This window comes from Lutra lutra, chromosome 9 (assembly GCF_902655055.1).
Source record: "Lutra lutra chromosome 9, mLutLut1.2, whole genome shotgun sequence".
Taxonomy (NCBI): Eukaryota; Metazoa; Chordata; class Mammalia; order Carnivora; family Mustelidae; genus Lutra; species Lutra lutra.
This window is the reverse complement of record NC_062286.1, coordinates 2,054,828-2,068,047: the sequence shown is the minus strand read 5'-3', so window position 1 is coordinate 2,068,047 and position 13,220 is coordinate 2,054,828. Positions and strand designations below refer to the sequence as shown.

The 13,220-nt window shown below is 59.7% G+C and overlaps 1 protein-coding gene across 5 annotated transcripts in view; it reads right to left on the bottom strand.

Moving 5' to 3' along the window:
• Positions 1-6,127: 6,127 nt before the first annotated feature.
• COLEC11 (collectin subfamily member 11) overlaps positions 6,128-13,220 on the bottom strand; it is a 31,831-nt gene continuing 24,738 nt past the window's right edge. For 3 of the 5 annotated variants that reach the window (XM_047746576.1, XM_047746573.1, XM_047746574.1), the window contains 3 exons: positions 10,991-11,044; positions 6,976-7,071; positions 6,128-6,824 (listed from right to left, as the gene is read on the bottom strand). In XM_047746576.1, coding sequence (XP_047602532.1) covers positions 6,415-6,824; positions 6,976-7,071; positions 10,991-11,044 — 560 coding nt within the window. In that variant the 3' untranslated portion in view covers positions 6,128-6,414. The remainder of the gene's footprint in view (positions 6,825-6,975; positions 7,072-10,990; positions 11,045-13,220) is intronic. The other 2 variants (XM_047746578.1, XM_047746575.1) reach the window with 1 other exon arrangement.

The following is a 13,220-nucleotide window of genomic DNA, read 5'->3' as shown; positions in this document are numbered from 1 at the left end:
ACTTTCTGGAGACTGGCCGACCCTCTGTGATGTCACAAGGGCTGGGGGAGGGGCCTCGGCCATGGAGCAGCCCCTCCCTGGAGAAGTCAAGGGAGTCTCTGCAGCGACCTCACTGGGGGCGCACGGCCAGGCCTAATCCCCCGCCAAGAGCCCATCCCCGCTGGCCTGGTCCTGAAACACCCCCTCAGCCAGCCGGGACGGCACGCCCAGCGCTGTGTCTCCGAGCCTCCAGCAAACGCACGGATTCTGCACACACAGCCACGGTTCGAGAGAGGACAGCCTCTGGGGACCTCGACTAGGAAGGACCCTCAGTCCCCAGGAAGAGGCAGTTGCACCGCAAGGTTCACATGATTTAAAGGACTCCATGGACCTTGATGAGAGGGGCCACGCCTCGTGGTGTGCAGCAGACACCGGTCCCTGCCCTGGAGCCCACGGTCTAGAGGAAGAGCTCTCGGTGAGGCGGGAACAGCACAGCGGCCCCAATGTGCGTGGTGCCCAACGGGTGGCATTGCCACCCCACCCTGCAGAGAGGTCGTGTCCACAGATGGAGAAACTGAGGCTCAGGAGGTCAGAGATTCATCCAAGGTCACTTGAGTCATGAGTGGCTGAACAGGAGCCGGAGCTCGGATCACTCACGTGGCACCAGCACCTGGCCTTGGAAGCCTAGGGGGCTGGCAGTGTGGTGTGGGTGTCTGTCACCATTTTTGGTTTCCTCACCAGGCTTGGCCTGCCCTTCTCCCCTCCTGCACCCCTGCATCCCTGATTTGGAAAGCGCGTCACCTCCAGGAACTCCCTGGCCTCCGGGTGGTGCCCAGGTCCTCAGGTCCGTGCGGACACGTCCGTCCAGGCTTCCAGGGGGAATTCTTAAGAACACAAGCCACATCTGTGCCTTTGTACAGAGCGGGTGCTGTTTTATTAAACTAACAGAAGTGACCCTGTGACCCTGTCCTGGGGTTCCCTTCACCCGTGACCTGAGTCTAGCACAGAGAACAGCCAAGAGGGATGCTCGGGGCCTCGTGAAGGCTGTGGAGCCGCCTGTCCGCACCTGGAGCCCAGCTCCCCAAGTGTGGTGCGCGTCCGCTCGCGGGACAGCCGCTACCGTGTAGGTTCTGACTGCAGATCTGGGAGGCTCCGGGAGTCTGGACCTCTACACGCGGCAAGGCGGTGCCAGATGGCAGGTCCAGGACCTGGAGAACAAGGTGGTGCGAGCCGCACTGTCAGGCCATTAGCTACTTAAAATCATATCTAAAGGTGATGTTAAGGGGCGCCTGGGTGGCTCAGTCTGTAAAGCGTCTGCCTTCAATTCAGGTCATGATCTTGGGGTCCTGGTTCTGAGCCCCGCATCAGGCTCCCTGCTCAGCCAAGAGTCTGCTTCTCTCTCTTCCTCTGCCAATCCCCCGCTTGTGCGCGCTCTCGCACTCTCTCTCTTTCTCTCAAATAAAAAATAATAATAAATGAAAATAAAATTAAAGTTAATTTAATAGAAGTTGAATTAAATTTAGAGTTTACGTCCCCTGCCTCACTCAGTTCCACGTGCTCGATGCCACGTGCGGCGACGTGGAAACAGCCCTCCCGCCTCTGTGCCCGTGCTTCTAGACGGTGCTGTGGGGGGAGGAGGAAGACGAGAGCCAGCAGAGTGGTGGTCCCAGAGCCTGGAGCTGGATGGGAGCCTGTCGGGGCCATGGGAACGGCGAGAGCAGACCCTTCACCCAGAGGCTGGGGTTGAGAGCCGCCCGCGGTGCACCTCGACAGCAGCCCCAGAGGAGCCGGGGCCGGAACCAGACAGCCAGCTCAGCTGCTCCCACGTTGCTGAGCCACAGAACCCGTACAAGACAGTGCACAGCTGCCGGCTTGTAGGGTCGTCAGTGACCCAGCAGCGGGTAACTGATCCCCACGAGGGACCCTGATGGGGGATGATGGGTAGAAAGGTTTGGGGTGAGGCTGGCCCATGGCAGCAAGAACAAGGACTGAAGGCATGGGCTCTTTCCGCATTGGGGTGCTGCCTCCGTGCCATCTGAGCCCGTGGATGAAGCAGGTGGGGTGCCCCTCAGGGTCACCAGGGCTGGGCATGGCCCCACTGGCATGGCCTGACGGGCGAGCCAGGACACCACAGCCAGAAGCAGCCCGCTGCCCCTGAACCCCAGCGCGATGCTAGAAACTTCTGCCTTCGCAACCCACCTTGTGCCTCAACCTCCTCCCAGGCCCTGACTTTGAGCGGCAGAACCCACTGCAGCTCACAGCACCTGCTGCACCTTCAGACAGAGATAAAGGAACTGATCCAGGCTGCAGCGCGCGTCCCCTCAGGGGCTCCTCCCTCCTGTTCACACGCACCAAACCCCGGCTGACCACCTGCAAGGTCCTTCCTGCTCCCACCGTCCTGTCGGGACATATCTGCCCTTTTTCCTGTGGGTGGCAGATTGCAAACGTGGCCACAACCGTCCAGATCCCGTTGCGTCTTCTCAGACCACACGTAGCCCCTTGTACCCAGACGCACCTTAGCACGTAGCTGTAGAAGGTGACAGCCACATCATTCCTGCTCGGGGCTTGGGCCTCAGGCAGCCTTGTGGGCCCACTCCTGCTTTCTGGAACTGCTACCTTGTGCACCCCCTCAGGCTGGTCACTTGAGGAGAGAATCATGGCCTGCTCACCGAGGTGTGACCACTCTGGCAGCTGTCAGGAGACATGGGAGCCCAGCCGTGACCAGAAGGCCCACCCTGCAGTCCCAGCCCAAATGCTTGACCCCTAGAATCACCGGGAATGGGTAAAAACATGGTTACTATTTGAAGTCACTAAGCTTTGGGTGGGTCGTTACACAGCAAAAACTAACCGATACAGCACATTCGGTTTATGCTCATACTTGGAAAACAGTATTCCTCCCACCAGAGACACTGAAAACTGCTTTCCCAGCCTTCCTTATAGCTCGGGCACAGACACATACCAGCCACCACGTGTGGTAGTTCTTGGAAATGGCTTCTCTGGATTTGTGCAGTGCACAACCTGTGCAGCTGCACAAAATGGCCCCAGGACACTACATACCCACACAGACCTGCCCTCCAGACTCTGGAGGTGAGCCAGTGAGATACCAATGCAGCTTGTATGGCAAGAGCGGCAGCTGGGTCCCTCTGCAGCATGATTCATGGGCTCTGTTCCCTTCTACGTGGTCCCCAATGGCTCTCCAGTCTTTCCAAAATGCCTGTGAATTCCCAAAAACCTTTCAACGCATCCCCTTTCTGCTTAAATTAGCCAGACTTTGATTTTCTTGCTTACGGCTAAGAAACACCTCCCACCCTTGGTTCGGATCTGCTGGATTAATGTGGGTAATGCCTGGTGACTGTCCCTCGGTCCTCACCTGCCCACCCAGTCCCCCAAGGGACTAGGGTGAGCACGCTGTCCAAACAGCCCCCAGGGGGAGCCGGCCGGCCAGCACAGGAATATAACGAGAGTCATTGCTCAAGTCTGAATGAGGCTAGAACAGGACACTATTCTGCCCCAGGAAGAATGACGGACAGTCTCACGACACCAGTCAGGGACCCGAGCCTGCCCACGCAGAAACGCTCCTGTATCATCTTCCCGGCCTGGACCAGGCTTTGTGTGGGGACGCTGAGACCAGAGATTAATCCCATCCCCTTCCTAGAGCTCCTCCTCCTCTGACAGAACCACCAATCCTTCCCCGAGTGGGCTTTTTTTTGTCCATCTAGATGGCCGCCACCGCCCTGGGGATGTGGAGGAGGAACCACATGGCTGAAGGTTTTCTGAAGGACATGGATCCCCTGGGTCCAGGGCCAGAGCCCCTCCTTTCCCTGCCTGCCCGCCTGCCCTTTGTTCCGCAGCATCTCTCCCCCTCTGCCTCTAACTGCTCCACTCCCCTCTCTCACACACACGCATATGCATGTTCACGTATGCACACCCATGCACACATACACACAAGCACGCACATGCGCACACACACAACCCATCCTAAAGAGTCCCCCCACCCCCAGCATCTGTGTTCTGCCCACTCCTCGCGTTCCTGGCCGCAGACGCATGTCCTCCTCCCGCCGCTGGATGGCAGCGTGGACCCGTGGGTCGGCGGTCCCACCGGCTGCCCCGGGCTGGGCTCCCTCCTCCACCTCCGCCCACGCTTCCAGGGCCGGGGGGTGGGGGGGGGGGGGGCTTGAAGGAGCATAGCTCCGTGCTGTCAGCGCGGCACCTCATCATGAATCCCGGCTCTCACCCCAGCCAGGAACCTCCCCACTGCCTTGCAGATCAGACTCTGTTCTCCGAACAACAGGCCCGTTGTTGAGAAGTCGGGGATTAAGTTAGGAGCAATGATCTGCCTTTTGCCCCGTGGTTGATCTCCTATCAGATTTGCTTTGACCGGGCATCAAGGCAGGACAGCCACATGCAGGAGGCTGGACCCTCTGAGCTCCCTCCTGCTTCTCCAGAGTTGGAGGGGACATGAGAGCTCAGAGGGATTGCCCTCCGCCCCCTCGCCTCCAAGGGGGAAAGGAGACCCCGAGGGGCCCGGGGCTCCCCCAGGACTGCACATGAGCCAGGAGAGCCCTTGGGAAGGCCGGTGCTCACCTCTGACCCACGCTCAGACTGAAAGAGCAGGGGCTCCGTGCGGGGCGCTGGAAAGCTGCCTCAGGGCAGAGGCCATGGCTGTGTGCACTCTCAGCTTCCAGGCCCTCCTTGCCATGCACTGCCCAACCACAGCCGCGAGTCCCCACGGACTGGACTTGCCCCTGGGCATGAAGGAAGCATCTGTGCAGTGAGAGCCGGAACCCTGGCCGGTGGGAGGGGAGTGCCAGGCTGCCCCACATCTTCCTCCCCCGTGGCGGCAGTGGGGGCGTCTGCTGCCTCGCGCCCCCCCAAACCTGCAGTTACAGCCTGTGTTGGTATCCATCCTGCCTGCCCTGAGCTCCAGTCCCCGCAGGGCACATGAAGAGGACCAGGGAACACCTGTGTGTGCGGGCAGCAGGTGGGCTCTGGGATAGGACCCTCAAACCTAGGGGACCCAAGCCCTCTGGAGTAGATGGGAAGCAAGCTGCCCCCCCGCCAAGGGGAGGCATCGCCTTCTGCCTGCTGGGCGGTAACTGTGCCTGCCCACTGTCCTCGGAGGCTCTAAGTGGACGTGCCCTTTTGTCCAGAGGGGTGACCCAGGGAGAGATAGTACCGTCATCCATGGCAGAAGGCTACACAAACACCCTTAAAACCATGGTCTAGAACCTTGGGCAGCCAGGACGTCGCTCACAAGACACGAGCAACATGCACAGCCCCTGAAGAACTGCCCACCAGCTCCCGTCCTGCCCCCACCGGCTCTCGTCCAGCCCCCACCGGCTCCCGTCCTGCCCCCACCGGCTCCTATCCAGCCCCCACCGGCTCCCGTCCTGCCCCCACCGGCTCCCGTCCTGCCCCCACCGGCTCCCGTCCTGCCCCCATCAGCTGATTGCTTCTGCAGGTGCCCTTGTGCTGTATTCTTTGAAACACGAAGAAGTGTGGATGATGCCCAAAAAGGAAAGGGACCTCAGGTGCTGGGGCGGCCCCCTCCGGACTTGCCTCCCAGTGTCCACACCCTGTGATGTCCCCTCCCTGAGCACACACTGGACCTGGGGGGTCACCCCTCATGGACAGAACGCCCTTGTGGTGGGATGGCGCACCACCTCCCAGATCAGGTCTCGCTCGTGTCTCTGAGGCAGCCGCCGCCGTGCGGGAGCTGCCCGTGGAGAGGCCCCCGTGACGAGGAGCCCGACCCGACCCACGACCACCACCGGTGGGCAGAAGGGGATCCGCCTGCACCCCAAGGAGAGTCTAGATCCATGGACACCGTGAGATCCTTAATGATGTTGTCACAAGACACCTGGTCCGGGGCGAGTCGTCCATCGCCGATGGACAGCACCCGCGGGACAGGACACCACGAGGACACCACATGCTCGCACATCAGCTGCACACAACTTTGGTTTCCTTCTCCCGAAACCTGCACTTGCCCCAAGCAAAATGGCCCCTATTTAGGCCACAGTGAAAAAGAGCAGACGTTTTAACGTAATTATAGACACAAGGGCCAAAGGGAGGGCTTCTTCTCCACGCAGAAATGAAAGGGAAGACGGGAACGGAGGACCCCGCTGCCACTGTTTGTACTGAACTACGGTCGTATTTCAAGCTTTTATTTTATAGTTTGGACAAAGGCAGAGCGATTCTGAGTAACAATTCCCCCACGGAGCCGGCGGCGACGGTAAGGGGGATAACACGTGACTTCTTCGGCCACCAGGCCCCCAGCCAGCCCCGCGGTCTCCCTCCCGAGCACCACGCTGTCCCCGGCCCAGAAACGCAGCCAACGGGAGGTGGGGCCGCCAGCGCAGAGGGCAAGCGCACGGGAGGCACGGGGGGTGGCAGGGGCGGCCCGGGGTGGGGGCGGAGGGGGACCGGCCACCGCGCTCACACGTGCTCCTTATCGAACTCGCACAGGAAGTGCATGGTGACATGGCAGGCCACGTCGTTCCAGCCGCCCGAGGCCACCATCTCCACACAGTCCTCCTCGTCGTAGGCGTTGTTAGGCTCGCCGCTGCGCCACTTGTTGAACGTCTGCATGGGCGAGCGGTCCGAGTACACGAACGTGCCCTCCCTCTCCAGGTCGTTGATGCCGATGAAGACGCGGGCCAGGCCGGCCTGCGCGATGTAGGCGGCCATCAGGCCGTTGGCGGCCTCGTCCTTGGGCATGCCCAGCGTGCCCCCGCGGCCCTGGCAGGACAGCTGCGCGTCCACGTACCTCTTCTCCTCCTTCACCAGCAGGTAGATCTTACTGTCCGTCTCGCGCACGCCGGCGACAGCTGCGGGGGAGGGCAGTGCTGGAAAGTGAGCACTCGCGTTTCTGTAAACACGCTCGGTGCGCAGCACACGCGAGTCCCACTGCCCGTGGGCGCGGGCGGGACCCGCCAGCCCGGCCCCTCGGTCTCGGGGTTGGGGGGGAGGGGGAACAGGGAGACTCGGAGAGCATACCATTTTTTATGAATTTTAGCTCGGTCGTCAGCTGCGTGACCTGGTTGTCCATCTCGCCGATGGCCTTCCTCAGCTGGCTGCACTCACATGGGATGCCTGTGGAGACCCGCCCCCCCGTGTTAGATGCAACTGGGGGCCGGCTCAGGAAAGCAGCCCCCCACCCAGACAGAAGGCTTCTTCGGCCAGCAGACCCCACGGGCCTTTGAGGCTGGGATGCAGATTCTGGGCTTCATCCCGAAGGCAAGGAGAAGCAGCCCAGGGACATCAATGGGGCGGCACCAGGACTGACCGTTTTGAGACAGGGCTCTGAGTGGGTGGGAAGAGGGGAGGATGGGGGAGACAGGGCTGGGGGGTAGAGTCGTGGCAGCAGCTCAGGGGACAAGGGGCTCGGGGCAGGGACACGCAGATGCAGAGAAGCCAGCACGTCTGAGGACAGCGGGGCCCCAGGGCCTGAGGGTCTCTCACGCAGCACAGACAGCCGTGCCACCTCTGGTCGGGGGTCCTGGCCCTTCTGGGGCCCCTGAGCTGCTGCCATGAGGAGCTCCACTTGTCTTCACCCCGCTCCCTGTCCCCAGCCTGGGGAACCCAGCCACTGCCAGCCCCTTGCCTTCCCCAGGACTAGAGCATGTCCGTCCTGCACTGGCCCTACCACAGCCCGCAGGCAGGACCTCCCCTTTCCCTGCAAAGCTCACAACGCTGAGCACAGCCGCACTTCCAGACAGAGCATCCCCCGTAGGAAACGGGGCCCGTCGTCCAGAACCTCACCCTCCTCCACCACCCGAGTCCAGAACACGCTCACTTCCACGCACAGGTCCGGTCCACGCTCGGTGGCTCATTGACACTCCGGGCCGGGCATGTATCTGCGGCAGCCCATCTGAGACCAGAGCCGCGCCCACGCCCTCCGGGGCTGCCCTGCTTTCCGGATTATTCTCTGCGGTGACAAGCAGGAAGCTGGTTCCTCCGTGTCCTTCAAACTGTCCCGTGGCCTCCAGGCCGGCCCCACACCCCTCCACGTCTTCCTCCCTGAGGGACCGTCCGCATCCAGAGGTGGCCATGAGAGGTGCTGCCATCCCTTCCGTGACCTCATGTGGCCAAATCCATGCCCACCGGCCATTCCTCCTCCTCCTCCCTGCAGCGCTGACGGAGCCCCCCAGACAAGGGCTTTTACTCAGACATCTCTTTCTTCGCCAGTTTCCAAGCTCCGAGCTTGCTCGGGGCTACTCTCTGAATGTCGCCATCAGGATGAATGGCGGCAAATGGAGAACGGTCTGTGGGAGACGCGGAAGGACGGGCTGATTCAACAAGCAGACGCCAGCGCGCGCCCGCACACAGCGGTCTGGAGGGGACGGTCAGGCCCAACCACTCGGAAGCCCTTTCGGCTCCAGGATCCCCCCACCCGGTCCCCCAGGGCCTGACAGAGCTCACAGAGAGGTCACAAGAGCCTGAACGAGGTGCTGGTGCAGGGACGGGACACAGGACAGCTGTGCAGACAGCCTGGGACCATGAAAGACGGCAGGGACAGCGTGGAACAGTGTGGGACAATGTGTGTAGCATGGGACAGGACAGTCATCGGCGGGAAATGGCCAGCAGCACGCAGAGGACAACAACCACGTGGGAAACACCACGTGAGTGAGGGTGGCCGGACCCACGTGAACAGCAGGACATGGTGGACAGACAATCCAGACAGGAGGAGCCACCAACGGGGCATGTGGCTGAGGGGGCCACGCGGAGGACAGGCAGCAGACGAGCTCCACGGACAGAGGGCCGCGGCCGCAGGACAGCGGGCAGAGAGGCCACTGTCATCGGCACCAGGAAGCTGGACACGTCCCCTGAGCAGCCAGGGTCCCGGGCGACCTTCTCGGGCTTCAGAGGAGGTTGAAGGGAGCTCCAGAATGAGAAAGCACAGACGCGCCTCCCGAGGAGCGCGTGGTCAGAGGAAGGGGGAAGCTCTTAGAAGTGAGGAACGCGCGCTTGGGGACGGGGCTATCTGAGCCGACCCGTGTGGTCGGTGAGCACTGCGGTCCCAAGAAGGACGTGAAAATACTCAGGTAGAAGGGAGTCGAATACTGAAATAGTCTAGGAGAGGCTATGACAGACAAGGATGCCAGCCACGGGTACTCCATTTCCCGGACCACAGGGGTTTCATTGCATGATTCGCACTTCCGTGCCGAGTGCAATTTTCCCCACATCTTGGTTACTGTAACCAGCGCTGCTGTGAACACAGGGGTGCAGACATCCAGCTGAGATAGTGTTGTCCCTCTGGATACACTCCCAGAAGTGGGATCGCTGGAGAACACGTTAGCTCTATTTTTACCGTCTGGAGGACCTCCGTGCTGTCTCCCAGAGTGGCCACGCCAGGCTGCACTCCCCCCGACAGTGCACGACGGTCCCCTTTCTCCACCTCCTCACCAGCACCTGCTAGCTCTTGTCTTTTGGTCACAGCCGTTCCGACAGGTGTGAGGTGACAGCTCGTTGTGGTGTTGGTTCGTGATGACTAGAGATCCTGCGTGTCCTTTCATGTACCTGTCGACCTTCCGCGCATCTTCCTGAGAAAAATGTCCGTCCAGCTGCCTTGCCCGTTTCTAAGTGGCTCTTTTGCTGTGGCATTGGATGAGCTCCTTGCAGGTTTTGGATCGGCTCATCATCAAATGTACGGTTTGCTGATAGTTTTTCACTCGGTTGGTGGTTTCCTTTGCTTTGCAGAAGCTTTTGAGTTCGATGTGGTCACACTTGCTTAGTTTTCCTTTTGTTGCCTTTGCTCTGGGCGTCACACCCAAACACTCGCGGCCAAGATCCGCATCCGGGAGCATCCTTCCTGTTTGCTTACAGGAGTTTCATGGGTCTCAGGTCCTACATTTACGTCTCCGGTCCATTTCTAGTTAGTCTTTGTGAACACTGTAAGAGAGGGGACTAGTTTCATTCTTTTCTACGTACTGTCCTGTTTTCCCAAGAGACCGTCTTCTCTCCATTGGGTGTTCACGGCTCCCTTATTAAGTGTTAGTAGCCCATATGTGCCTGGGTTTGTTTCCGGGCTCTCGGTTCTGCCCCATTGGTCTGTGGGACTGTTTTCATGCCAGTGTCACACCGGCCAGATTCCTGTCGTTTCATGGCACCGCTTGAAATCACAGCGTGTGATGCCTCCTGCTTGGTTCTCTGACGTTATAAGCCCCGTAAGAAATGGAAGCCCTTCAAGACTATTTCCGAGAGGAACCAAAACCAGCCAGCCACCCTACGTGTCCATCCACAGAGGAGGGTTCATGAGCTGTGACGTGTATACATGGAGTAATACTCAGCTGCAAACAATTAGGAAACCCTGTCATTTGTTTTAAGATTTTATTTATTCGAGAGAGAGACAGAGAGCACAAGAGAATGAGAGGGAACATGAGAGAGAGCACAAGCAGGGGGAGAGGCAGAGGGAGAAGGAGAAGCAGGCTCCCCGTTGAGCAGAGAGCCCAATGCGGGACTTGATTCCAGATCCTGGGATCATGACCTGAGCTGAAGGCAGACGCTCAACTGACTGAGCCCCCAGGCGCCCCAGGGAATCCTGTCATTTGTGACAAAGATGGACCCTAAAGGCATTACTGCTGGGAAGCAAGTCAGGCAGAGAAGGACCAACCCTGCAGGCTCTCCCTTCCACGTGTGGGGGGAGGGAGCAGGAGGAAGGGGGCCAGCAGGTACAGACGCCCACCAGGGATGCGATGTGCGTGGTGAGGACCACGGCCCTTCATGGGACACACGGGGGAGCTGGTAAGAGAGCAAGTCCTTGGAGTTCTCATCCCAGGGATAATTTTTTTTTCCCTTTTCTCTTCTTTCTTTTCTTTTTATTATGTCTCTATGAGAAGACGGATATTAGCTGAAGCGATGGTGGCGATCGTGTCACAGTATCTGTAAATCAAACCCCTGTCCTGTAACCCTTAAACCTTTATAGCAACATATGTTAATTATCTCTCAATTAAACAGGGGGAAGTGCAAATTTTAATGCATGTTTTAAAGCCCAGCAGCCCATGTGCCATACCTGGTTCTCCATTAGGGCCAGGGGGTCCCATGTCACCAGAATCTCCTTTTTCACCTGAAAAAGGAGAGCAAGGTCAAGCAGAGGTGGGCCACGTCCCTTGAGGTTAAAATTGACAAAGTTCGCAATGTTATTTCTTCCATGTGTGATGCCCTAGTGTTTCCCGCAGACCCTGTCTTTGCCGTGAACACAGGGAGTTATGTTCTAAGGTAATTAGCTCAGGCTCTGTCGATGTGACATAGAACAAATGCCTATCTCAAGATCTGAGAAATGACCCAACGACCCTTCTTTAAGTCGAGTCCAAAAAATCCCGGGGTGTGTCATAGAACAGTCTGTAGATACCATGTCATGAACCCCTGGGTCAGTAACAACTAAGTCTGATTCCAATTCTTACCCACCTGGCGGCCGGGAGACAGTGATGCTGGCACCTGGCCAGACCTGGGGACAGTCTTCCCCCAGTGCAGCACGTGGGCTCCCGCCTGGCCTGAGACGCGGCATCCCACAGAGGACACGCCACACAACCCACCCCCCCCAGCCTCCCAGCGTATAAAGCCAAGGGGTTGGACACAAGCGTGCCAACAATGCTTTCTGGCTGCTCTAAAATTAGACAAGTCTATTAAAGGCACATGAATATTCCCTCAGCGTGCTCTCTCCTCCCCGAGACAACCTGAATGTCCTAGTCTCATGGGAGGAGGGAGGAGCAGCGCCCCCTCCTTCTGTGGATTCCATGCATCCTGTCCACGTGGGGAGCGGGGGAGCCTGCCAGCCCCGTCTGCAGCATCCCTGGGACTCCCCCGTCAGCCTCGGGGCTTGGAGAAGTCTGCAAGGTCAGCCCGGCGAGTCCCGGGAAGCAGATCAGGTAAAGTAAGCTAACGAAGGGCTTGTCGGCACACGGCCCCTCGGTGAGACACTGGCGTTGCCCGGAGCACACGTAGTACATGGACGGCACACGCGTCCCTACTCGGAGGCCAGCACAAAGGGGACAACAACCCAGTTCTCTCTCAACAGAGAGAGATGCCATGATCAAGCCCTAAGAAGGAAGGAGATGATCTCTGGACACATGCCACTGAGTAAGTCAGACACCCGTGACGGCCTCGAACACACCGACTCGCAGACTAGAATTAGAGGAGGGGGGACCACAGCGAAGGGAGGGACCAGAGACCCCGCCTCACCAGGACATGGCTCCTCTCGGGGGGTGAGAAGGTTGAGCAGTTGCTCAACACGCAAAGGTGTTTACTGCCACAGACTTGCACACTTGAAAACAGCTAACACGGCCAGTTTCACGTTACGACGATTTTACCACCATCTCTCAAAGCCTTTGGGAAGCACAGCAGCCCCTCTTCCTGCTGCGCACACCGATGTGCTCCGGAGCGAGCGGGCAGGCCGGGCCAGCAGGTGCTCCCCCCAGGGCTCCCCGGACAGACGCTGGGCTGGCTGGTCTCCGCCACCCTCCTGCCGAGGACCCCCTCCTGCCAGGGACGAGCTGCGGCCGGGGGGCGGTGCCTGGGCACCGTCAGAACCGACCACCTGAACCCACTCACAGCTCAACTCCCTGGCAGGTTAATGAGACAGAAGGACTCCAGCACCAGGCTTGGGCAGACCACCCTGAGCCCCCTCCCTGCTGCACAGGCTCAGCCATGTTCCCAACCACCAGCCCTCCCTGGCCTTGCACCCCTCCTTAGCACCAAGGGGGAGGTGGGGAGACCTCCACGGGATCGCTCTCTGAAAGTTCGGGGCCCGGGGGCTCGGCAGAGGTGCAGGACGCCCCAGGGGCTCCAAGAGTGTTTGCTGACTGGGTGGCTCAGAGCCTTCCTTATCTGCCTGGGCCTCAGTCTCCTGGCCTGTCCCTGCTGCAGGGTCGTGTGGTCAGACGAGGTCGCCAGATAGCCACAGATGAGGACAAGTGTCTTGTCCCTAAATGGCTGCTCTCACCCGGCTGTTGCCTCCTGGGTCCCGTTCTCATGGAACCCTCCCCCCGCCCCCCGGTTTCAAAAAGTCACTGAAGCTGGAGGTGGACAGTGCTTCTGGAGCACAGCCCTCCTGTTACTCAGATGGGGCTCAGTGCTTCCTTAAACTGGTTACGGAAAGTGGCAGTGAAAGGTCTTGTCTGAGTAGCCGCCCCCAGTTCTCCGCCAGGGTGCCCCGTGAATCCGCAGGTCGGGGCGCGCTCACCCCACCCTGGTGGGCACCCAGCCAGCAGGCAACTCTGAGCGGCCCCAGAGGCAGACCCTGG